This window comes from Kogia breviceps, chromosome 5 (genome assembly GCF_026419965.1).
Source record: "Kogia breviceps isolate mKogBre1 chromosome 5, mKogBre1 haplotype 1, whole genome shotgun sequence".
Taxonomy (NCBI): domain Eukaryota; kingdom Metazoa; phylum Chordata; class Mammalia; order Artiodactyla; family Physeteridae; genus Kogia; species Kogia breviceps.
In genome coordinates this window covers 82,084,268-82,110,074 of record NC_081314.1, presented here as the reverse complement: position 1 = coordinate 82,110,074, position 25,807 = coordinate 82,084,268, and the positions used below count along the sequence as shown (strand labels likewise).

At 49.0% G+C, this 25,807-nt stretch overlaps 1 protein-coding gene across 5 annotated transcripts in view; it reads right to left on the bottom strand.

The window, feature by feature from the left end:
- SEMA5B (semaphorin 5B) overlaps positions 1-25,807 on the bottom strand; it is a 121,029-nt gene that overhangs the window by 25,281 nt on the left and 69,941 nt on the right. For 4 of the 5 annotated variants that reach the window (XM_067034442.1, XM_059064366.2, XM_067034440.1 and 1 more), the window contains exons 2-4: positions 17,123-17,325; positions 11,836-11,935; positions 6,751-6,796 (exon numbers count right to left, since the gene is read on the bottom strand). In XM_067034442.1, the coding sequence (XP_066890543.1) occupies positions 6,751-6,796; positions 11,836-11,935; positions 17,123-17,276 (300 nt within the window). In that variant the 5' untranslated portion in view covers positions 17,277-17,325. Of the gene's footprint in view, positions 1-6,750; positions 6,797-11,827; positions 11,936-17,122; positions 17,326-25,807 lie in introns of those variants that run through there. The other variant, XM_067034441.1, reaches the window with a different exon arrangement.

Genomic DNA, 25,807 nt, shown 5'->3' with positions numbered 1-25,807 from the left:
ACACAATAACACCTCTGAAGTAATCTTGCCAGAATCTAAACTAAATAAAGTCTTTAAGTCTAACAATCAATTCACAGATGATACAGGGAACAGAGGAATACATTAAATTGTACCATTTGGATTACAATCAGCAAAGTCAGGATTGTGGAAAACACTATAAGACAAATGACCAGTTTTCTTCAATGAATAAATTGCACAAAGAGAGAAAAAGAAATATTGTTCTAGCCCTGTACCCCATCAGTGCGATTTCACCTTTCCTGGAGTCTCCAAATTTGGAGCCTCACCATTTGGGTCTTTAAAGAAAGGGTCTTAAAGCAGGAGGCATAACCCTCCCAGACTTCAGACAATACTACAAAGCTACAGTAATCAAAACAACGTGGTATTGGCACAAAAACAGACAGATGGATAAGTGGAACACAATAGAGAGCCCAGAAAAAAGCCCACACCATAGGGTCAATTAATCTTTGACAAAGGAGGCAAGAATATAAAATGGGAAAAAAGCCTCTTCAGCAAGCCGTGCTGGGGAAGTTGGACAGCTGCATGCAGATCAATGAAGTTAGAAGACACCCTTACACCATGCACAAAAATAAACTCAAAACAGTTTAAAGACTTAAACATAAGATATGACACCATAAAACTCCTAGAAGAGAGCATAGGCAAAACATTCTCTGACATAAACTGTACCAATGTTTTCTTAGGTCAGTCTCCAAAGGCAATAGAAGTAAAAACAAAAATAAATAAATGGGACCTACTCAAACTTACAAGCTTTTGCACAGCAAAGGAAACCACAAACAAAATGAAAAGACAAACTACGGACTGGGAGAAAATATTTGCAAATGATGCAACCAACGAGGGCTTAATTTCCAAAATATACAAACAGCTCATGCAACTCAACAACAAAAAAAACCCAAACAACCCAATCGAAAAATGGGCAGAAGACCTAAATAGACATTTCTCCAAAGAAGACATACAGATGGTCAATAGGTACATCAAATGATGCTCAGGGCTTCCCTGGTGGCGCAGTGGTTGAGAGTCCACCTACTGATGAAGCGGACACGGGTTCGTGCCCCGGTCCGGGAAGATCCCACATGCCGCAGAGCGGCTAGGCCCGTGAGCCATGGCTGCTGAGCCTGCGTCTCTGGAGCCTGTGCTCCGCAACGGGAGAGGCCACAAAGTGAGAGGCCCACGTACCGCAACAACAACAACAACAACAAAACAAACAAACAAAAAGATACTCAGCATTGCTAATTATTAGAGAAATGCAAATCAAAACTACAACAAGGTACCACCTCACACCTGTCAGAATGGCCATCATTAAAAAGTTTATAAATAACAAATGCTGGAGAGGGTGTGGAGAACAGGGAACACTCTTACACTGTTGGTGGGAATGTAAACTGGTGCAGCAGCTATGGGAAACGTATGGAGCTTCCTCAAAAAACTAAAGCTAGAGTTGCCATATGATCCAGCAATTCCACTCCTGGGCGTATACCCAGACAAAAGTATAATTCAAGAAGATACATGCACCCCTATGTTCACAGCAGCACTATTTACAATAGCCAAGACATGGAAACAACCTAAATGTCCATCAACAGATGAATGAATAAAGAAGATGTGGCATATATAGAAATGGAACATACTCAGCCATCAAAAAGAATGAAATAATGCCATTTGCAGCAACATGGATGAGCCTAGAGATTATCATAATGAGCAAAATAAGTCAGAAAGAGAAAGACAAATACCATATGATATCACTTATATGTGAAATCTAAAATATGACACAAATGAACATATTTACAATACAGAAAGACACACAGACATAGAGAATAGAGTTGTGGTTGCCAAGGGGACGGTGGGGAGGGGAGGGAAGGAATGGGAGTTTGGGATTAGCAGAGGCAAACTATTATATACAGGATGGATAAACAAGGTCCTACTGTAGAGCACAGGGAACTATATTCAATATCCTGTGACAAAACAAAATGGAAAAGAATATGAAAAAGTATATATATATGTATAACTGAGTCACTTTGCTGCACAGAAGAAATTAGCACAACTTTGCAAATCAACTACACTTCAATAAAATTTTTTAATGAAAAAAAGGGTCTTAATCTCCCTTTATTGGGGGAGGGGTAAATGGAGGAAGGGATTACTGTGTGGGATGGGACAGGAGATCTGGGTTCTGACCTCTCAATTTAGATAATTTCAACCATTTCCCCCTTTTAGCCTTGTACTTCATCCTCACATTCCACAATATCCAACACCCCAATTTCTGAGGCCTTCTGGGCAGTCATCATGCTTCTCTGCCATATCTCCCTCTGTAAACTGTTCTGCTCTACTAAATTGGTTATGATTTGCTCCATCCATTTTCCACCTTCCCAGAATACATTTAATCTCTTCTCTACTGACATCTCTTTTGTTCTCTCTGTCATTGCAGATCTGTACCTTTCAAAATTTCTCACTGTCTTTTTAGTGAATTTTGTGTAGTGGAGATAAGATGTGTACGATCAATCGGCCATTCAGAATGCCTTAAACTAGGACGGTCCTAGAAATTCCAGGATGGCAATCTCTAGTAAAGAAAAACTGCATGGTTTTCTGGTATGGGGAAAGCAGTTGAGACAGACAGGAATTGGATAATCTCCTTATAGACTCAGCAGCTCCCCTGGACACCAGAGACGATAGCTGAACGTTAAAACAGCTGAGCATTAACTCCACCACTCATCAGAGTTTAGATTTCAAAAAACTATGGAGCTGCCAGCTTAGTTTGGACAATGTGGAGACAACCAGAAAAGAGCTCAGAATCAGCCTCACCATCTGCCCAGGCGCAAACAAAGCCTCATGTTCATCCTGATGCATATGTGCAGAACAGTGCCCATGTCTGCACATGCAGGACATGTGGCAGCCCAAGATCATAAATCCATTGCAATTAGGCCTCCAGCCACGTCATCCTCTGGAACTGCTGTGGCACAGGTGGCTCATGAGCTCCTGATTGACCAATCCAAGTAAGCTTATCATTCAGCAGCCCCCTGACACTGTCGACCACTCCCCACCTTTTCTTTCCCTCACCAGTTTATTAAGTTACAGTGATAAATAACAATCACTGGTGAGCTGACTTGGTTTCCCCTCCCCTTCTGCAAGCACAGGCGTGTGCACACACACGCAGGCACGCAAGCACTCTGCCCCCTCTGCCGCTACCTGCATCTCTCCACCCTTGTTGCTTAGAGACTTGAGAAGGAGCTGGGTTTTTCTATTTTCCTTAAGGAAGAGTAGTTTACACAAATTGTTTAATAGGGGTTAGGTACTTAGAAGTCCTCTTAATGGACACTGGTTTGCATAAACTGTTTGCATTTGGATTTTTCTTTAAGGGATATTAATTATTTAAACTATCAATAAAGCACTGAGGTTTAAGTTTGGTTAAATCATACCCTGGGGCCACGTGGGAGGATCACTTGGCTGTAATGGAGATTTATAACTGCGTGTGTGCACCAGGCAGGACGGAGAGTAAAGGACGCTGGGCTGGGGAGTGGGGAGGCCTTGACCCTGTCTCCTCTTTTCAGCAAAGGGGTGCAGCTCATTTTTAGCACTTAGTTGCTGTGAGCCAATTGTGATAGCAGATGCTGTGGACTGAAAGCTTATAAACGGGAACCCAAAGCCCCAGACAGGGCAATGGAGGAGTGCTCAATGAAGTCCAGCTTTCATGGTCAAAAGGCAGGGCTTTCTCATCAGAGGACAAATCAGGAGACCAGAAGCTGAGGTCGGCCTCCTGCCTGGTCGAGGGGATGCTGGACAGCCCGCTCTAACGTCTCTCTCCTTCCCTCCTCTTTGTGGCTAGGTGGTTCCCCCTATGGTGGGGAGGTGGGGATGTGAACATGAATTGTATTTATTTATCTCCTTAGTTCCGTTACAAAGAATCCAATCTGAACTCCTGGAGTCAGGCCCTAAGAGACACCCTGGGAAGGTGGTAAAACCAATTCCTGGTGCAGTTGTAGCTGGTCTGCAGAAAAGCCTTCAGAAAAGCCCCAGAGGCCCAGCCCCTGCCTCAATCATGAGTGATAGGGCTGGCAGAAGGTACCTTCCCATGGCTGAGACCAGATCCACACGGAGCAGAATGAACCAAACGCCAGGCCTCAGCATCAAGCCGGAGGCTCCTAACATCTGGTAAGGTACGGGACCCAGGACCTGCAGGTCCACTGTCAAGGACACCTGGGGAAGCCAAACCAGTTGGGCAACATCTACAAAAAAGACCTTAACATCCTAGAGCAGTGGTTCCTATATCTGGCTGCACAAAGGAATCACCTGGGAGCCTTTAAAAATCCCAGTGCCTGGCTGTACCCTAGAACAGAACCTCTGAGGCATCAGTGCTTTTTAACGCTCCTCTGGTGATTCTAGTGGGCAACCAAGGGAGAACCAGTGTCTAGAGTCAGGCTAGCTCCCGTCCCATCCTGATGTATGCTACCCAGCTCTGCAAGTCAGAAACCTAGATGACACCACTGTAGTCCAAGCCTTCACTAAGCCCTCCAGGGCTGCCACCTTCCCAGCTCTAGGGGTCACCTTCACACAGAAGACAATGTGCCTGGTGCTCTGTGGAGCCGTGTGATGCTGTGACGCTGCATGATTCTGTCACCTGAAGATCATTTCCTTTCTTCTCGCCATCCCCACTCTGCTGCCTTAATTCAATTCTCCCCATCAATCACCTGGATTATTGCCGTTTCTCCTAACCAGTTCCTCTGCTAATCCATTCTCTGCATTGGGCTAGGTGATCTGAACACCACATCTGTTCATGCCACTTCTCGGCTTATACCTCTTTGCCTTCAAAATAAAATATGGACCCCTGTGCCCAGCCATGAAGACCCTCTGTGATGTAGCCTCTCTCTCTTCCTGGGCCTCATCTCCTACCTTTATCCCACTCCCACCCCATGATCCTGCCACACTGCCCTCCTCGGTGCTCCATGCTATTTCACACCTTGTCTCCTCCTTAGCTGCCTGGCCAACCGCCATCCTTCAAACTGCTGCCCAAGGGCAGCTCTCTGGGGAGACTTTTCAGACCCTGAGGAGCCTGGGGGTTCCTCATGCCTCTGGGCACCTGGCACCTGGCATGCACCCCTTCTTACATGCTTCCCACAGCACTGCCATTATTTCTGTGCATCTGTCTCTCTTTCCCCACTTTGGCCACTTTACTGTTCCCAGAAGACTTTCATTTGCAGACCACGGGAACTTAATAAAAAGCCAGCTGCCTCCTGAGCATAAGGTAGGACCCTTGGATCCACTTCCACCCACCCACTTTGGACCATCTCTGCACTGGCTGCCCCCAGGCCCTGACCTGCAGGGTTTGGCATCTTGGCTTCATTTCCCATGGAAGTCATTTGGAAACTAGGCTCTGGCTGGGCTGCTTGTGACCGACCAAGCTGGCAGGACATGGGATGCTGCCTCTGGGAATTTACTCCACCTTGCTCCAGCCCAGGCCCCAGGAACATGTCCCATCCAGGAAAGGGAATCACTTATGATCTCTTATGTGCTTGCTCCTTCAGGCAAGGGACAGAGCCTGATTCACCTTGGGATCTCAAATGCCTAGTACCATGCCTGGGACTGGACCCAACGTTTAGTAGGTATTCCATAAATGTTTGTTAATGTTTATTCATGTTTATTAAAAATGGATGAATGGAATTTCTTTTCAATTTCCCCTAGTTCTTCCTGGCTCCTCCTTTCGGATGGTCACACCTTTTCTGCTCCCTGTGGAGCACCTCCTCTGTGGCAACCAGCTGCAATGGCCCCTGGGGGTCTAGACCCAGGTGCAGCTAGAAGACACTAGACCAGAGTGTCACACTAGCTCACCAAGGAGGTCTCCCCTTCCCCATCTGCCCTCTGTCGTGAAACACTATACCAAATAGCCCAGGCCCTGTCTAACTCCTTGTACCATTCTCTAATTAGGTTCTGTGTATCACTCATCATCTTTTCCTGGCTGTGCTGTGAGCCCTAACAGGCAGAGACTCTGCTTGTCTTATAGCCCCTCCTTCCCCAGCTCACTTTTGATACACAGCAAGTGCTCAAGGAACACTTGATCACTGGAGACCAGCAAGCCTCCCCTGGACACAGGAACTGAGGCCCTCCCCTCATTGACAAAGAGATGGCCTTTCTTTCTCTAGAATGTCCAGCCTCTGCAGAAATGATATGGCATCTGTTTCTCAATCTGGGATAAATGTTCTGGATCAAGGAGTCCCATCAAAGTGCCTCCTAAAGCACTTAGGGAATTATGCTGGGGGAGTCCTTCTTGGCAGCAGATAACAAATCAGTTGCAGTTCAGTGAAAACGCTGAGCTACAATGGGATCACTCAGGCCAGGCTAAGAAAGGAACCAGGGTCACCCTTTCCCTCGAGGCCCTAAACCCAGAGACCCTCCTGTGGATTTAGCAGCTGGACTTAGCATGACCAGCCGTTCCAGTTTGTCCAGTACTGTACTGGTTCTAGTGAAAGTCCTGTGTCCTGGGACCCCTCAGTCCAGGCAAACAGGAGCACCTAGCTCCTGTCCTCACAACACAGGAGCCCTGCGTGTGCCCCCATATTTCTGTGGCCACGCCCCCACTTCCAAATATCTTCCCAGCCATTACCCCGACCGCTGGTGTGAGTCCACGGCCAGTGAGAAGAACACAGGGCTCCTGTTTTCAACCCTGGGGGTTGAATTCTGAATCTCGCTCCTTGTGCTGCCCTGGCCCCAGCCCCCAAATACCAGGGAAATTACAGGGAAGGGAAGCAAATGTACCTGAAGGAGGGAGACGTTGGCAAGGCTGAGTCTGAAGAGGTAGTTCCTGTGAAAACAGAAACAGAGATAGTAAGTCAAGCTGGTTCTGCAGGTACAGCTTGTTCTCCAGGAACAGCTTCCTGGCTCCTGCCTCATGGGGTGCCAGGACTGGGTGCCGACTGCAGACGGCTGACAGTGGGCCGACCCCAGGGAGAGCTTCACCTCCATCTGCTCATTTAATCTGCACTGCCACGCCGGGAGTAGAGAGAAAACTCCATTTTACAGATGAGGAAACAGTTTGGGTAAATGGCCCAAATCACAGAGATAGTAAGTGCAGGAGGTGGGATTGAAACCCAGACGCATCTGCTCCCAAAGCCCACGTTGTCTCTGTTCCCCGCCATTCCAGCAGGCCCAGGGCAGCGCCTCCCACACCCCCTTTCCCAACCATGGAACCTGTTTCTGTTCAACATAAAGCCTCATGGAGCTCTTGTGGGGACCCAGGCAGGTCCTCTTCCTCCTTCCCTCGACTACCTCCCTGAACCGCTTCCCCTCCTCAGACAGGCCAGCCATCTGTCCTGGCTCTACGCCCTGGGCCCCTGGAGTCCTGTCTGCTTCCTCATCTCCCACAGTCCCTCCTGCAGTCAGTGACTCTGGGTCTGACCTTTCCACGGCCACCTCCCTGGCCCAGCCTGTCTCCTCTTGCCCAAACTGCCCCTCTGCCACCTCGTGCTTCCTCTCCTCCGCATCGCCACCTGCACAGCGCTGCCAGATTCATCCTCCTCAAACCCTGCTTTCATCATATCAGCCTGCTGCTCGAAAACCTTAAATAAGGAAAGTTATATCCACACAAAAACCTGCACACGGATGTTTATAACAGCTTTATTCATAATTGCCAGAACTTGGAAGCAACCAAAATGTCCTTTCGGGAGTTGTGTGGGTAAACTGTGGTGCATCCAGACAATGGAATATTATTCAGTGTTAAAAAGAAATGAGCTATCAAGCCATGGAAAGACGTAGGGGAAGCTTCAATACATATTACTAAGTGAAAAAAGCCAATTTGAAAAGGTTATATGCTGTATGATTTCATTATATGATATTCTGGGAAAAGGCAGAACTATGGAGACATTAAAACGATCAGCGGTTGCCAGGGGGTGGGGTGGCGGCGGGGATGAACAGGCAGAGCACAGGGGAGTTTTAGGGCAGTGAAACTACTAGGTATGTTACCTTAATGATGAATACATGATATCATACATTTTTCCAGACCCACAGAATGTACACCACCAAGAGTGAACCTTAAGGTAAACTGGGCTTTGGGTGATGATGATGTGTCAGTGTAGGTTCATCAATTGTAACAAATGCACCTGCGGTGGAGGCTACTGGTGGTGAGGGAAGCTGGGCCTGTGTAGGGCGGGGGTGTCTATGGGAACTCTCTGTACCTTCCTGTCAAGTTTGCTGCCAACCTAAAACTGCTCTAAAAAAAATAAAGTCTTAATTCAAAAAAAAATAATAATGATGATAATACCATCACTACTATGACTATCGCCCTCTTACTGAGCGCTCATGGTGTCAGGCGCTGCTGAAACTGCTTTGCACGGACTCTGGAGCCACAAGGCACTATGCATGGACTCGGAGGGTGGCAGGACCCCCAGGTCAGAGAGCCACATGAAAGTGACTGCAGGTTCAGAGTAGCCCCTGTGGCAGAGGCAGGGAGAATTCCAGCTCAGCCACTTGCTGGGGGCCATCTGAGGGGCTCAGTGTCCGCATCTGTAAAATGGAGAAACTAATGCCTGTCATTCTTATTTCATAGGGCCGTGGAGACAGAGGAATGGTGTGATGCATGTTGAAAGGCTTTATTAATGTCAAACAGATGTAAAGTTTGGGTTTTCCCTAAGAATTTTCTTTCCTTCTTACATCTTCTTCTGGCCATTCCTCTTGGTTCCTGAAGTTTTCAGGAATGATTGCTTTAGAAAGTTCTGGCCTACCATAGCTGTGCTGAGAAAGGAGGGGAAAGGTTGTAGAGTGGGCCAGAAAGAGAGGGAGAGACCCTGATGAATGAATCCAGGGCCCTGAAGGAGACACCTCTGGCTCTGGGTCCAGGACCCACTCGGCTCCTTTTCTGTTCTGGTGGGCCTCACTAGGGGACCTTGGCTCCAGGCCTCTGAGGTCCCTCTCCAGGCCCCTCCTCTGCCCCCACCCTCCCAGCCTGGGGATGGATGGGCTCCAGCTTAAGGCTCTGCCCCAGCTGTCTGCTCAGGTAACACAGGCAATTGCTCACAGCTTTAAAAAATTAGAGGAAACATTGCATCACTTTATTCATTTTTATCTCAACAAAAATCATTCATCACAACATCGAAGTCTGCTTCTCTGGGAGATAAGAACAGAGAGAAATCTCTGAAGCCTGACCCATCCTAAACCCCTTACGCAACAAGGCGGGGTATAAATGAATAAAAAATTTCCCTAGCCTGAATTCCAAAGGCCCAGGGGGTCACAGAGAAGGGGGAAAATGTCAGGGAGAAGAGAAGAAGGAAGGAAAGAAACGCCAAGAGAAAGGGGGAGAAGGAAGAAGCTGAGGACCCACTTCATTTGCTGTAAGGGGTGCAAGGGACCCAGTCCAGCTTTTCCCCCGGTTCTCTGTGGGCATAGCCAGGCTCAAGGACCCAGGCAAAGGTGTGCCTCCCCTCACCCCCATGTGGGGGAAGAAGAGGATCAGGAAGGACAGTGTGAGAACAGCCAGGTGACTTAACCCTCCTGCGTTTCAGCTTCCTGGTCCATACAGTGGGGATAAGCATAGAACCTACTGCCTGGGGTTACTGTGAAGATTACACGACTTATTACATGCCTGATTTACTACATGTTTTAGATGTTTTACTACACATTTGGTACATAAAATAATGCCTGGCACATGGCAGGTGCAGAATGAACGGCAGCTTTCAAAATGCTTCCAGAAGGTTCAGAGCAAAGGTACCAGGATTTTATTTATTTATTTATTTATTTATTTATTTATTTATTTATTTATCTATTGTCTAGATGATTTACAATATTACAGTAGTTTCAGGTGTACAACATAGTGATTCAGTATTTTTATAGCTTATACTCCATTTAAAGTTATTATAAAATATTGGCTTTATTTCCCTGTGCTGTACAGTTTATTCTTGTGGCCTATTTATTCTATAGATAACAGCTTCTCTTAATCCCCTACTCCTATCTCTCCTCCCTCCTTTCCTCTCCCCACTGGTAACCAGTAGTTTGTTCTCTATATCTGTGAGTCTGTTTCTGTTTTGCTATATTAATTCATTTGTTTTATTTTTTAGATTCCACATATAAATGATAACATTTGGTGTTTGTCTTTCTCTGTCTTACTTATTTCAAAGGCATCGGGAGTCTAAAAACTACATATGTAAAGCTGGTGGACTCTGAATCAGGTGGAAGGATGGCATTAATGTCAGCTTCCTGGCTGCAGTGTTGTATTATGGTTATGCAAGATGTTACCACTATGTGGGGGGAATGGGGTGAAGGATATACGGATGCGATCTCTGTATTATTTCTTACAACTGCATGTAAATCTCCCATTATCTCAACATAAAAAGTAAAACAATGATTCTCTTTGCTTGGAAAATAAGGTCCACACTCTTGTATACTTGCATATGTAGAGATTACTTTTGAGAGGACATGCAAACTCACCACAGGGCATGCCTCCAGTGAGGGGTCCTGCTTGGTGTACAGCGGGCTGGCCCTGCTTTTCACTTTTGTACCTTCTGAATGTTATACCATAACATATATCATTGATGCAAAGTAATACGTTAATTTCAAAATTAAAAAAGTAAAATGCATTCAGCCCCAGCTTCTTAATAGCCCTGTGATGTTGGCAGCATCACATAACCTGGACTTTACAGATGAGGAGACTGAGGCTCACAGGTCAAGATCACCCTGGACAAGAATGTAGCTCATCTGGTCCAGAGCCCTGTCCTCGACTTGCCTCCTTTTCACGTGGCAAATGAAGGGGTGGGGCCACTCAGGAATGCCCAGAAGTCAAGGATGGTCAGCTACACGGTGGAGCCTGGAGGCGTCCAACCCAGTGGCCATCCTCCCTCACCCCAGACCTGCTGAATCAGAACCCCTGGGGCGGAGAGCTTCTGAAAAACAGCAGTGCAGTTGGAGGTGGTAACATGGGTTGGCAGAAAAATTATAGCCCTGAGGTTAGGGGACCTGGGTTCTCGTCCCCAGACTCTGTTATCATCTTGCTACGTGGTCTTGGGAAGGTCACCTTCCCCACTCCAGCCTCTGCTTCCTCATGTTTAAATCGAGGACAGTTGGATTAGGCCAGTGATTCTGAAACTCCAGTGTGCATCAGGCTTACCTGGAGCGCTTGTTAAAACACAGGTTGCTGGGCCCCATCTCCAGAGCTTCTGACTCATCAGGTCTGGGGTAGGGCCCAAGAATTTGATTTCTAACAAGTTTCCCAACGCTGCTGATGCTTCTGGTCCCACCGGAACATATCATCTCTAAGCTCCCTTCCCTACCAGAGCTGATGGCCTATGATTTTGTGAGGACTCTCTCTTCCTACTCCACTCTGTAAAGTCTCTACAAGTCCTCCCTAGAGTGTATTACCCCTTGAATACCAGACCTGGGCAGTGGGGCTGATATCAGGCAACAGGGAGGTGAGGTCCTTCAAAAAAGAAGCACATGGCCTGTGTCCCTTGTCCCAGGTGCAGGCAGCCAGCCGGCCAGCAGGGGGCTCCTGGGCACCTTTTCTGCATGGGGAGGACACCAGCTAGGTAGGTCCTGGCAGAATGGCAGGGACAGGGGCTAGGAGGTTGTCAGCGGGCATTCCTGCCCTTAATAACTGCCAGACACTAAGGAATGTGGCTTGCTGAGATCTGGAGGTCACTTCCTTCCCACTTCCTTCCCACCTCCCCCCACCCACCCAGCCACTGCTTCCTTTTCTGGGGGACTGACATTCAGACACAGAGAGGGCCTGGTAGGGTGGAACAGGAGCCCAGGGTGAGGGTCTGCCCACAGAGGGTCATCCCAAATAATATTCCCTCCACTCAATTTGCTTAGAATTGATCCCCCAGTCCTGGCCCCAATCCTCCTGTACCTCATTACCTGGCTCCCACGATGAGCTGGTTTCTGGAGGGATCCAGAGCGAGCTGGGAGAAATCTTGGGCTCCAGGGTAGGTGAAGTTAGAGACCCATGGCTTCAGATCTGGGGGAGGGAGAAGCAGCCATACGGTTACTGTTGGCCCAGGGGCTCCCAGCTGCACCAGCATCGGACCCAAGAACAGAAGGGCTGCAGTGAGGCAGGGGCACCCCGGAGACCTGGGTTCTGCCTGCCCACCTCTGTGAGCAGCCGGCTGGGGGACAGGGAGTGGGGGTGGTGTCACTGCTCCTGCTTTGTTCCCTAGCTCAGAGAAGGGCCCTACCCACCCCCTAGCTGCGCAAAGGGACACCTGTAATCATCCTTGACCCCCGAGACCCTCACCAGCCACACCAAACACACTGGCAAATCCTGTCCGTTCTCTGAAATCCATCCATCTCAACCTCTGCACCCTATTCCCCAGCCAAGCCTCCATCATCTCTTGCCTGGATTGGTGCCAACAGCATCCTAACTGGCATGGCTTCCACTCTTGCCCCTCCAGCCCATTTCCCACAAGGCAACAAAGTGATCTCTCTAAAATGCAAATCTGGTTATGTCACTCTCTAGCTTAGAACTCTTTAATAGCTCCCAGTTTCCTCCAGAAAAAGTCCCAACTCCTTTGGGTTCTGGCTCCACTGTCCTCCCAAGTAGAATGAATGCCTGGCACATTAGTGATCTAGTGATTCACTGAAAGAATGATGCTTCTGCTTATACATTCCCCCTTAAACCCTCCACTCCAGCCACACTCAACCAGAACACAGTGCACATCTCCAGATCTATCCCACAAGAGCCTGCAAACCTTTGCAATTCTATTCTTCCTCAATGGAACAGTTCCTGTTTGTCCCCGTCCCCACCACACCTCCTCCACGAAGCCTTCCCTGACTCCCCCACGCAAAGTGACGGGCTCCCATAGACCTCTTCTTGACTGCCATCATAGCTCCTATCTCACTGGGTGTCTAATCTGGTAGTTTGCCCTGGGGGACAAGGAAAATCTTGCTTCTGGGAGCTCTAGACTCCGCCCAGCACCTGGAAGTATTTGAATGAATGTATGAATAATAGTCAACTCCCTTTTGTACAAGAAGCCTCAGGTTTTCAGACAAGACTCAACAGAGGTGGAAGGAATGGGGGGAGGGCAGTGCCCAACTCTGTCTCCAAGAAGGATCTTCCCAGCCAAGGCCAAAGTCTTTCATGGGGACCAGGTGGGCAGAGGAGACCTTGAAGCCCTCTGGATGGATGGGGCAGTGGTCTGGAGAGGGTACACCTGGGGAACAGTGCCCAGCTGACTTTCCCTCCAAGTGGAGAACCACTTCCCCCATCTTGGCTCACAGCCCGTTAATAGGTGTCCTTCAGCCCCTTCCTCATGGATGTGAGGGAACTGACCATAAAGAGAGAAAGCTGTGGAGCAGAGGAACTTTCACGCCGATAGGGTAAAGATGAGGGGAATGTGAGGAGGCCCTGAGATTTCTTCCTCACAGTGTATTAGTAACTGGCTCCCAGAAGGCCCAGAGTAGTGTGTGTGTGTGTGTGTGTGTGTGTGTGTGTGTGTGTGTGTGTGTAATCCAAGGGAAATAAATCAGTGCTCATTATCCCTCCACTACAGAGTAAGAGCAGCGCTTCATTTCTGCATGGCAGGCAAACACTTCATTGCTCCCTGGAGAAATGAAGGTTTTGCAAGTTGGATGTTTTTCAGAAAACTGTGATATGCACAATTAAAAGAAAGAAGAAAGAAAAACTGCAGCAAAATGAAGCAAATCCTTTGTGTCTGCTTCTGCCCTCAGCAGGTGACTATAGGTTGGCAAGAACCATCACGAAGTTGCAATGGCATTTGGGTGATCACAGTATAAGGAGTGGATCTGGAGTTGGGTAGGCCGGTTTTTTAGCTGACCTCAGGGCTGCTCTCATAGGATTTCATGGTACCTCAGAGACTAAGCCAAGGTCCTCCTTCTCCAGGAAGCCTTCCTGGATTACAACCTCTCCAACCTGATCTTATTTTGTTGCATATTCTTTCCACCCTTCGTGTTGCATTCATACTGCATGTTTTTGTCACTCTGAATGTGCTCATCTGTTTTCCGGGTGGGGTGTGTGTGTGTGTGTGTGTGTGTGTGTGTGTGTGAGGGCTTGCCATCCCCAGCATACTGGGTGCTCTCCAATAGTAGCAACTGGCTTGCACTTTAATCCCCTTCTTCCATTCTGACAGGGGTATTCCAGATGTGGGCAGCTGAACAGGGGAAGACGTGGCATGACTGGTCTGTGGCAAACCAGGAGAAACTCCATCTGGAGATGGCTCAGCTCAGCCTTCATTCCAGCCCTTTCTTGGGGTGAAGGGAGAGGAAGAGGAAACAGGGCAGGAGCCAGGATGACAGTGGGAGGTGGGGGTGGAGGAGGGGGGGGCGGTCCCTTCCAGTTTCTGTCTCTTTTCCTTACCCCGAAGTGACTGACAAGGGCAAGAGGGAAGGGGCAAGGGGGGAGATGCAGCAGGCACAGTGCGGTGATCCTAGGGGAGCTGTCTTTGGAAGGGAGCCAGCTTCCTCTTATTACACAGGCAAAGAGGACCAGAGGGAAGGCTGTTGTTAAAACACTGAGCACGTTCTGAGCTCCGTGTGCAGTGAACGCTTTGGACAGTGACTTTAAGAGAAAAATGACATTCTCTATGACGTGCCTGTGATTTTAATTATAGTCAATTCAATTACCCACTTTGTGGATTAACCACTGCCAGTGTTAACTCCATACTGGCTTCTCCCCGCCACCTAGAAAGACCAAGCTGTTGCAAAAGGAATAATGTGCAGGCCAGAGAGAAACACAGGTGGATCCCCTTAAAAGAAACCCATAGGAGAAAATTTAACCTTACAAAACAGAGAAACGTCCGTCAGATTCTGCAATTGGCAGCTCCTCTGTGGTATTTAGGGGTTATTCACAGATCAGCCAGGTGTTAGGGGAGAGGGAAACTCACAGCTACAGGGTTAGAAGCCTACTCAACCATCAGAAGTAAAATATAACATCTGGAAGCTGGGAATTGGTGTGGGGCTGGATTATGGCAGCTTCTCTGGAACACGGCATCACCCAGAACATAGTCATCCAACATGAATGGAGTCCCTAGTCTGTGCCCAGCAGAACTAAAGGATGTGGGGAGACAAGAGGACCAGCCCTCATCCAGGACTAACTGCATTGGGGGACCAAAGGGAGCGACATTTAAGGAACAACAGGGACACGAGTACTCAAAGGAAACTTCTTCACCTCTGAGGCTCTGCAGCGTCCAGCTCCGTGCCTGGAGTCAGGTATTGGGTCAGAGGCCCAAGAAAAATTTGGCCAATAGACAGGAAAACACAAAGCCATCAGAAAGAGGGAACGGGTGAATTTTGGGCATGCCAGGAGGCCTGAGGAGGAAAAACAGAGATGACGCCCGTCTCCAGGGCTGTCAGTCTATGACGGACCATCTCTGCTCACCTAGGGCTCAGGGGATTTCTTAGTCACTCTGTGTCAACTGCCTATGTCACTCTGAGCCTCATTTCTTCCTTCTGAAAGGGGGCGGGGTGGGAAGTCAGTTTCATTCAAGTAATTTACAGCTGAAGATCAGAAATGGTGTCAAGGAAGCCAGGCTTTCAAGGCACATGTCTTCCACCTCTCCACCCTCCTCCCATCACCAGCCAGTTTGTTCCAGTACAGATCAGCCTGGCTGGGTGACAGGGATTTCCCTGCTCTCCTTCCATTGTCCATGGCCCCAGGACATTGTCCATGGCCAGGCCAACCGTGCCCCAGCAAAGCCCCTGAGAAGAAAGGGTTCATTAGGAGCTGCCACAAGCGGCCCCCGCATGAGGAGGACACCCTCAGAATTCTGTTCCTTGGTCCCTCTCTTCAGCAACAGCCTCCGGGAGCCATCAGAAGTCGGAGGGTGTGCATGCATTTTGTAGGTTTAAGGACATTACTAATTTGCTTTAATCCACTTAAGCCTTCGAAGCCTCAGATCCCAGCTCAAACAAGACAGCACGGAGAAGACAGCTGGAAACCCTCCTCCCCGAGACAGGAGCCAGCCCACAGCTGGGAATCCCACACATCCGAAACGCCTCCGGCCTCCCCACCTCGCTGCCCCAACTCCTATCCATACTGCCTCCCCCACCTCCCGAATCCCACGCCTGCCTCGGTCTTGTGGATTCATTTCTCCACTCCGGTTTCCATCTTGCCCCTCTCAGCTGGCTGTGTGGAATCACAGAGGATGGGCTGCTGCGCCTCTGACCGAGGAGCACCTGGTCGCTTTGCAGCGGGGACTGGGAAGAGCCCGGGACGGAGCCAGGAGGCAGACACAGAGACCTGGCTCAGACAAGTCCCTCCAACCGTCTACACCTCAGCCCTCCCCATTTGTAAACAGAGGTGACAGCCCTTGCCCTGCCTTGCCGCCAGCGTTATTGTGAAGAGGAAATAGGATGGGGGTTTATCACTTAAGAACCTGGGGACCCCTGAGACCACACCTGCAGATCCCAGTGTGAGCTCCATCATGTATGTGATGGATCCTGAAGTGTCGATGTGGTCCTAACACCCCCAGTGACCACCAAACTGGCTAACAGGTTGAGGGAGAGGTGCAGGATGCTCCAGAGTTTGGGTTTTGTTATGTTTTTAGATTATCATCAAATGTATGTACTAATTTTAGAAACTTATTGAGAACTTATGGACCCCTCAGAATATGTCCAGCGATTCCCAAACTCCAGTCTGGGAAAGACTATGATAAGACACTCTCATGCCCTCCCTTGACAGAAGGAGTTATTTGTCATCAAGGCCCCTTTCCCTGCGGGCTCCCAAGGCGCCAAAGATGGGCATCCCTGCAGCCGTCTTAGAGCACAGGGAACCTTTCCAGAGATCTCCAGGCACTTCCTAACTAGTGAGTCAGCTTCATTCTTTCCCAGGGTAGCCAGGAAATAGAGCTTGTGCTTCCAGAAGAGCTGGAGGCACAAGATGACCAACCAACCCTTGGCTACAGCACCCCGGGCATCCATAACCTCATTCTCCAGCAAAGGAATTCCAGAGAAAGACCACCTCCTCCCCCAGGGAAAAATGGATGAAAGGCCTGAACAAATTGTCTGGAGACTAAAATCAGATCCCTCCAGCCCACGGCTGCCCATCCTTACATCTATCCCCAGAGGAGGAGTCTCCAGTACCCTACAGGAAATGACTTCCAACAGCCAAAGGGACCCTGTGGAGGTTCCACCTAAGTCCTTCAGGACACAGTCATTGCAGAAAAAGGACCAAGAGGGAAGTGGCTCTCACCTGCAAAGGCCACGATGGGGTGTTCCCTCAGGGAGCACAGCTGCTGCTCACTGCTGGGTTCACTGGCGACATCCTGGGAGCTGGCGAGGTGCACCACCAGCAGTGTGAGGCTGGGCGGCAGCAGGGTGATAGCCAGGGGTCCCGGGAACACCATGGTGGGCCCCTCTGTACTCCCAGCTCCTGGAGGCAGGCTGGGGGGAGACCTGCAATGCAAACACTCACTCTCACCACACGCTCCCTCGGCAGTGCCCACCTCTCCCGATCTCCTCCGTGCCTGTCGGTAGCCCCACGGGATCTGTTTGTTTGTTTAAATAAATTTAATTTTTTTTTTTTTTACAATACTTAAGAGTTTGCTCTGCTCTAGTAATGTAAAGTTATAGATCACATCATGAAAGCTGATTTCCCTTGTAATGGTATTCTGGACAAAACAGACAAATTATAGAGCTTTTTCTATTATGATCCCAAATGGTTTAAAATTTATTTTAATGATAGAGGTGGTATCTTAAGGATGTTAATAAATGGAGTTAGGACAAGTGGGTAGTCATTTGTAAAAAGATAAATTTGGATCCATAACTCACACCAACTAGGAAAAATTCCACTGTATGAAAGATTTAAATGTTAAGGATAAAACCAGAAAAATACTGGAAGAAAATGTGGGCAGAATTCTTTATAACCTTGGAGTGGAGAACCACGACTCCAGATCCAGAAGCTATTAAGGAAAAGGTTGACAAATTTAGCTACATAAAAACCACAAACTTCTGCATGCTCCCTCTCTCCCCAAAACAAACATCAAGCAAACTCAAAAGGCAAATGACAAGAAAGGGAAAAAGATTTGCAGTTCATGTCAAAGACAAGGGGCTAATATTCCTAATATACATAGAATTCCTAAGAATTAAAAGGAGAAAGACCAACAATCCAGTAGAAAATTGGCAAAGAATATAAATACAAACAGGACTTAAAAATATGAACGATGCTATTCTCACTCATAATAAGAGCAACACAAATGAAAACTTGGACTGAGATATCGCTGTTCACCTGTCAGTTTAGCACATATCCAAGCTCTTGGTGAGGCAGTGGAAAAAGGGGCACTCTCATATACTGCTTGTGGGTGGGCAAAATTGTACAACCAGATGGAGAGGGATTTGGCAACATCTGGCAAAACAACAGAGGCATTTACCCTTTGATCTAATTCCTGGGAATAAAGCAGTCGCCCGATCCACAAGCTGTGACCAGTCTGAGATAAGATAAGTGAATTTGGAGAGTGGTTTTTAAAACCTTTATAGTAATTTGACGGAGCAATTTTTATGTCTATTGGATGTAATAACAAAATATGTGGACTTGTATTTTGCCTAGATCCTTTTTTTTCAATTCACTCCTCAAGGAATTCGCTTTTATTGAATTTTACATTAAGTATCCATCCGCGACAGATTGTAAATTGAAAGGTAAAACCTGCTCCTTCACCACAGTTAGTTAAGAAACAAAAATAGACTATAAGGGCACCTGCACACAGGCAAAGTGACTTATGCACAAGATTATTCCTTGTGGTATTTTTTGAAATAAGAAAAGACAGGAACAACCAAATATCCAGCAACTGGAGACTGCTTAAATAAGCCATGCTATGTCTTTGGAAGGGAATATGATGCAGCTCCAGAAAAGAATGGGGGTTTGCTCCAGATTTTGCTATGGAGGAATCTCCAGGTATATTAAGTGAAAAAAGAAAGGTGCAAAACAGTGTAATAGCACCTTTTGTGTAAAAAAAGAGGGTAGAGGACTTCCCTGATGGTGCAGTGGTTAAGAATCTGCCTGCCAGTGCAGGGGACACGGGTTCAAGCCCTGGTCTGGGAAGATCCCACATGCCGCAGAGCAACTAAGCCTGTAGGCCACAACTACTGAGCCTGTGCTCTAGAGGCCATGAGCCACAACTGCTGAGCCCACGTGCCTAGAGCCCATGCTCCGCTATAAGAGAAGCCCCCACTCACCACAACTAGAGAAAAACCCGTGTGCAGCAACAAAGACCCAACGCAGCCAAAAATAAAAATAAATAAATAATTTTTTTAAAAAAAGAGGGTAGAAATAAGAATATATATTTATATTTGCTATATAAGCATTATGATACAGTGGAAAAATAAACCAAAACTAATTTTTTTTAAAAAGGTTACTTAAAAGTAGCAAAATGGTGATCCAGTCTTCTCAATATATACCTTCTTATTTTATTTTCATTTCTGAATATTAAAAATGTTTAATAATACCTATTCAATAAAAAATTTTAAAACCTTTTAAAAATTAGTGTTGGTTCCCTGAAACTTCTAATATGGAGCTGCCCAGTGGTTCCTCTGGAGTCTGACCCAGACCCTCTGAATCAGTTCCCACCTCTTCCCTTCCCCAGCCCATCCAGTGTGTCACCAAGCCCTGTTGATCCCACAGCCCTCACATGTCCTTAACCCACTGAGTGACCTCTTTGATGGTGACATCACTTCATTATTTGTGAAGTGAAAGGTTGAACTAGATCAGGGATTCCCCGTTAGGATAGGAGCAAATCAGAATCATTTCCACTGGGGGCGGAGTCCTGGGGCCAGCAGGTAAGTGATCCCAAAGGTGATTGTGATGAGCCTCCCCAAGCCCTAGAGGCCCCTGGGTTTCCTTCATGCTCTTTTTGTTCCTAACCCCTCCTCTCTCTTCCCTCCCTACTGCCACTACTTACTCCAGGTCTGGAAAGCTACAGCAGGATGATTTTCTTCTTAAGTTCCCTCACCTGTGTGTGAAATGGTATTAAAACCTATCACTGCATTGCTGCAAGGCTTCTAGAAGTACCCCAGGGATTACACCGTCCATGCACCTTTACCCTACCCCATCCTGCACCCCATGGGTCATTAGTCCCCAGACCACCTCTTTCATTCCTTCATTCTCAGGCTCAATTCTGTCCCTCCCCAAGAGAGCCTGGCCATCTCTCTGAGCAGAGACCCTCTGGCAAGGAGGTTTGGCTCAAACTTACTCCCTGGAGCGATGTTTCACACACTTGCTCACTGGAACTTATTCCTCAGCGCTAAGCTGGGTCCTTCCTGCTGCAAAGGGCTTGGCATTGCTGTCCTGTCCTGGGTGCCCATCATCTCCTTTCCTTGACGCTGATTCTTGGCCTTGCGGGAGTGAGGAATCAACAGGCAAGGCCAACCCTCTGGAGCCAGTCAACCTGAGTTCAAATCCCAGCCTCCTCCTTACCAGTTGTGCAACTCTAGGAAAAAATATTTAACCTCTCCCTGCCTTAGTTTCCCCGAATTGGGAGTGAGCCTAACAATATCAACCCCTTCGGCAGCTGTAAAAGTTAAGGGAGTTACAGGTGGCTGTATCTGCGGCTTCTGCCTCTAACCAACCAACCATGGATCGAAAATATTTGGGGAAAAAAAATTCCAGAAAGTTCCAAAACGGAAAACTTGAACTTGCCATGCTCCCAGAAACCATTTACATAGCATTTACAACTATTTACACAGCATTTGCTTTGCGTTAGGTATTATAAGTAATCTAGAGATGATTTAAAGTATATGAGAGGATGTGCATAGGTTATATGCAAATACTACACCATTTTATATAAGGTAGTTGAGCATCTGAGGGTTTTGCTATGGAGGTGCTGTTTCTGGAACCAATCCCCCAATGGATACTAGAGTGTACTACCTTTTTTTTTTTTTTTAAACATCTTTATTGGAGTATAATTGCTTTACAATGGTGTGTTAGTTTCTGCTGTATAACAAAGTGAATCAGCTATACATATACATATATCCCCATATCTCCTCCCTCTTGCGTCTCCCTCCCGTTACAGAGCACAGGCCCCGGACGCGCAGGCTCAGCGGTCATGGCTCACATTCCCAGCCGCTCCGCGGCATGTGGAATCTTCCTGCACCGGGGCACGAACCCGCGCCCCCTGCATCGGAAGGCGGACTCCCAACCACTGCGCCACTGCGCCACTGCGCCACTGCGCCACTGCGCCACCGCGCCACCGCGCCACTGCGCCCCCAGGGAAGGGAAGCCCGCCCTGCCTCCCTACCTTTTAAAGGCCTAGAACAGTGCCGGCAGAGAGTGAGCATCACTTAGAGCTATTCTGGTGCCCTGAAGGAAGAGGAGCGGGGAGGACAGGGGAAATTCCCTCGCTCCCTCGCGCCCTTGCGGTGGATGCCTTCTATTCTTTCCTCTACTCTCCCTCCCCCTCCCTGTTCTGTGTCTGGACTGCACGGGGGCCTCCTTCCCTCTGGTCAATGGCGGGCACTGGCAGAAGATGGGGAGGGGAGGGAGGGGGAGGGGGAAGGGAGGGGGAGGGGGAGGGGGAGGGGGTGAGGGAGGGAGGGAGGAAGGAGGCAGCAGAGTGGGCAGCTGCATCCCTCCACAGAAGGTCAGAGCTTGTTCCTGCAGCTTCTCGCCTCCAGGTTTCCACAATCGCTCCCCACTTCCTCCTTTCAGGCCTGGGGGTGTACTACCCCCTGGTTATCAGCCCCAGGGTATTGCACAGTGAGCCTTCCCATATGGTTCCCCAAACCCTTCCCACACCTCTGTCAACAGTTCCTTTATTAAACTGCCCTCACATTTCCCAATTTGCGTTGTGCCATCTGTTTCCTGTGGGGACCCTGACTGATATTAACACCTAATTGTCAATGTTCAATGCATATGCAAGCATACTCTTTTTAGACCTTAGCTGGGGCAGGCCTCCCTGCCACCCCCAGAGTCCCCAGGCCTGGCCCTCTGCGTGGCCAGATTCTGAGTCCCCCGCAGCCTGAATTAGGAGCACATCCTAGGCCCTTTCCTCTCCCCCAGACCCCAGGCCTAAAAATACCTAATTTCCTCTGCAGAAGTTCTGCTCACATTATGGTTTTCATGTAAATATGTCCTCCAAGTCCCTCCTGAATCAATAATTGCTAGATTAATGTCACTCTGTCCACCTGGCCCCAGCACAGCACATCTGCTGCTTGAGGAGAAGGGAAGGGTACACGGCACAGGAACGAGGGCGGGAAGGACTGAGGGCAGAACATGGATTCCGATCTCCTCTGCTCAGGCGAGGGAGGAGAAAAGAGGGAGAGAGAGCCTGAGCAGTCGATGGACATGTAAGCGGCATGCAGACCAGAGTCACCCAGAGACAGGCAGACTCTGATTAGGGAGCAGGCAGGAAGAGTCTTTGTTCCGGTGAGGGTTCTGATCCTGAGGATGCGGGGTGGCGGAGGTGCTGACTTCAGCAATGCCACAGGGGCCGTGCCCAGCCTATTTGACCACCACCTTCAAGGACCTCCTCTGCCCTTGGCAAGGAAGCCGGGAGACCCTAAGAGGGGAACAGAGGAGGGACAGAAGGAACAGGGTGGCAAGGGATGGGGCCGCAGCACGGGGTGCAGATGGACAGGGCTCCATGAACCAGGGCCTGCAGATGCCAGCAGAGCAGGGGCTGCCATAGTGAAAAAAGGAGACAGTTAACCTCCACATCACTGAGAGGGTTACAGGGTCTGACTTCTTGAACCCTTTCTAGATCCTTGGGGTGGGGCCTGACTTCCCAACTCCCAAGAATTCCCCATCTTTGCAAATGATCTCCCCCCCCCATACACACATTAAAGGGGTGGACCCTCAGCAGCCTTAGACACCTTATCCCCACCCCCCCACATAGCTGCCTGCACCCAGGGAAGTCATGTGGTCAAAACAGACCAATCAGATGCTCTCCCTGGCCATGTGGGTATATGCTTCCCACCCCCAACCCCAGGGTCAAGTCAGTCTTTTTAGAGGAACCTGGAACTCTAATGGCCCCATGGGGGCACTGTCTTCCAACTGTCCTGTGGGATGAGGAGAGGAGAAGTCAGAGACCAGTGGCAGGAGAGAGCAGTCTCCCTGGGACACTGCCAGCCTTCCAGTTCCCAGTTCTAGCCCTTTCCTGAGGTCTGACTACGTTCTACTTCCATGAGCCACCCGCTCCCAGATCCTTGTAATCAAAGTCCCTGTTTTTGCCTAAGCCTGTTGGAGTTGTGTCAGACCAGGGGTCGCCTACACACTATTGCCTCTTGGGTGTCCATTCTTGCCCTCCTTCTTCCTAAAGGTGCCTGTGCATCACTGGGGGTGAGGTGGAGGCAGCTTGCCCTGCTCGGGGCCTGTCCTGGCCTTCAGACCACTGGCCAGTGAGACACGCAAGGAAGTCACTTGGGGCCTGCGGGGACATATCTGAGAAGCCTCCTTTCCCACCTGGCCTGCAGATAGGACAGCCTTGCATCTTTAGGTGACCTCTAGCCACATGATAAGGATCGTGGTGCAGAAAGACAGATGGAACCTGGGCTGTTGATGACAGAATCAGCTGTGCTCTGCCTACCGCCAGGCGTCTTTCTCATGTTTGACCATCACACTTCTGTGTCTGTTCCTTGTTTGTAAAATGGGGAGAATAATAATACCTCCCTCACAGAGTTGCTGCAAACATTGAATGAGTTATTTTGTCTAACAGGCTTAGATCAGCACCTGCCACAAAGCAGATGCTGTATAAAGGTTGGCTATTATTATTATTGAATAATTCACTCCTAATTTAAGCCCTTTTTTTCAGGCCTCAGATATCATTAGCCAAGCACGATTCCTATTCCACAGTTTGGTTTCTCATAACTACAACCAACACGCCTAAGGCAAACAGAAATTTTTATTTCTAATATGTTTGCCTAGTGTGACATGAAAATAATCACAGAATTTCTCCACTGGCAGTACATAGCAGAGGTCATCCCACCTTCTTGAGGCTTGTAGAGTACCACGGAAAGTCTGGAGCTTGGGAGGCTGCCGGACCTGAGTGCAAATCTTAGTTCTGTCACCTGTAAAATACGGCTAATATATCCTTGCCTTGGATAGAATGCTTGTCATGCTCCCAGAATTAAGTCTAGCACAGAGTAGGTCTTTTATGAAATCCATTTGTATGAAAGTTTCATGTACATAAAACATTCAACTAGTCACCTAAATGTCTTCCCAGTTTCACCCATGCATTTGTTAATACTTTACTGAGCATTTGCTGAATACCTACTATGTGCAGGTTCCTATATAGATAAGGGATGTGAGGGAGGTGGAACGTCACAGGATAAAAGTTTGGCCCCTACCTTCAAGGAGCTTATGGTTCACTAGAGGAGTGGAGACAGTCTCCCATGGCACGAGAAGTCACTAGGCAGAGACGGTGACCTGGGCCTGGGGTCTGGATGGTAAGGGGTCACTGAAAGCCTGTGCTTCGCCCTGTCTCCAAGCGCTTGTCACTGGCACTGGGGCGGGGTGCTCTAGGAGAGGGGGAGGGAAAGCAGCACGAGCTGACTCTTGCTATTTTGGGAAACCCTCAGTGACAAGGAAAGCATTTTCCCAAAGCCTTGGCCAGAGCTTCTGTTGCTTTCTCTCCCGCTGCTGCCCCAATTCCCTGTGGTCCCAATATGGGGTCACTGTAACAGTGCCTGGAGCCGTGTGAATGTGTGTGTGTGTGTGTGTGTGTGTGACAGAGAGAGAGAGAGAGAGAGAGAGAGAATGCACACCCACGCGGACCGCCCCTTGAGACTCCTCGCCTTCTATGGGACTTGTCCAGGGCTCATTTTCCCAGCACAGATAGTGGGAGGAGGATTAGCTGCAACCGTGGGAGGGGATGAAATTGCTGACAGAGAGTGAAGGAGAGAGAAAGAAGGGCAGAGGGCCAGGTCTGGGGCTGTTGGAAGGCCCGCAGTCCTAGAGGGACCTTTGCTCCTGTCTGGCTCTCTGGGGCAAAGGATGAGGGAGACCGGGGTGGAGAGAGAGAGAGAGAGAGAGAGAGAGAGAGAGAGAGTGTGTGTGTGTGTGTGTGTGTGTGTGTGAGCCGAACCCCACAGAGCCCACACTGGCCTCCCAGCACGTTCCCTGCACAGCCGGGCCCTCCCTGCTTGCCAGAGCCCACTGCCTACACCTGCCTCTGGCAGGAGACGCTGAAAGGCCGCACTGAGGACCATCGGGTCATCTGTCTTTCCATTCAGTATAAGGATGAACGAAGGGGTGTCCCAGTTCTCCTGCAGGTTAAGGTCCCACAAGAGATTGAAGCATGAGGAGAGGATGAGCAGGAAGCAGATTCCAAGGTGCCCTGGGAAAGGGAAGTGAGAGGCTGCCAGTGGGATGGAGGTCTAGATCCTCATGTAGAAGGTAGAACTCAAATAGAGCCTTGAGGAAAGAAGAGGAGCTCGCCCAGCCATCAGGGCAAAGCACATTCCAGACCGTCGGAATGGTAAGGGCACAGGCAGAGACTTGGCCCTTGTCTATCCTCGCATAATCTAGCGAGGCTGGAGAAATGGGCAGCAGGAGATGAGTCTGGAAAGGAAGAGAAAGGCCAAGTCATGGAGACTTTAGCATGAACCTGAAGCATCAGGAGGTTTTCTTCTGCTGAAAAGGAGGACATGTCGATGGTTTGGGGCAGGGGAAGGATGTGGCTGGATTTGTGCTTTGGAAAGTTAGGTGGCAGCGGGCAGCGGGTGGGATGGGTTAGAGCAGGCCACCTTTCTGCAGGACAACTGAGAGGTGGAATTAGGTGCACTCAGAGCGCAGATGGATCTCAGCCCCCACTGGCACCCAGTGGAGAACACAACAGCCCAATTGCAGTGGGTGGCCCTGCATAGAAGCTGGGAGGGTCTGGAGGACCAGGTAGGAGGGGCATGGGTCACAGAGCTAAACCAAGGCAGCAGTGGAGACCACTCAAAATTA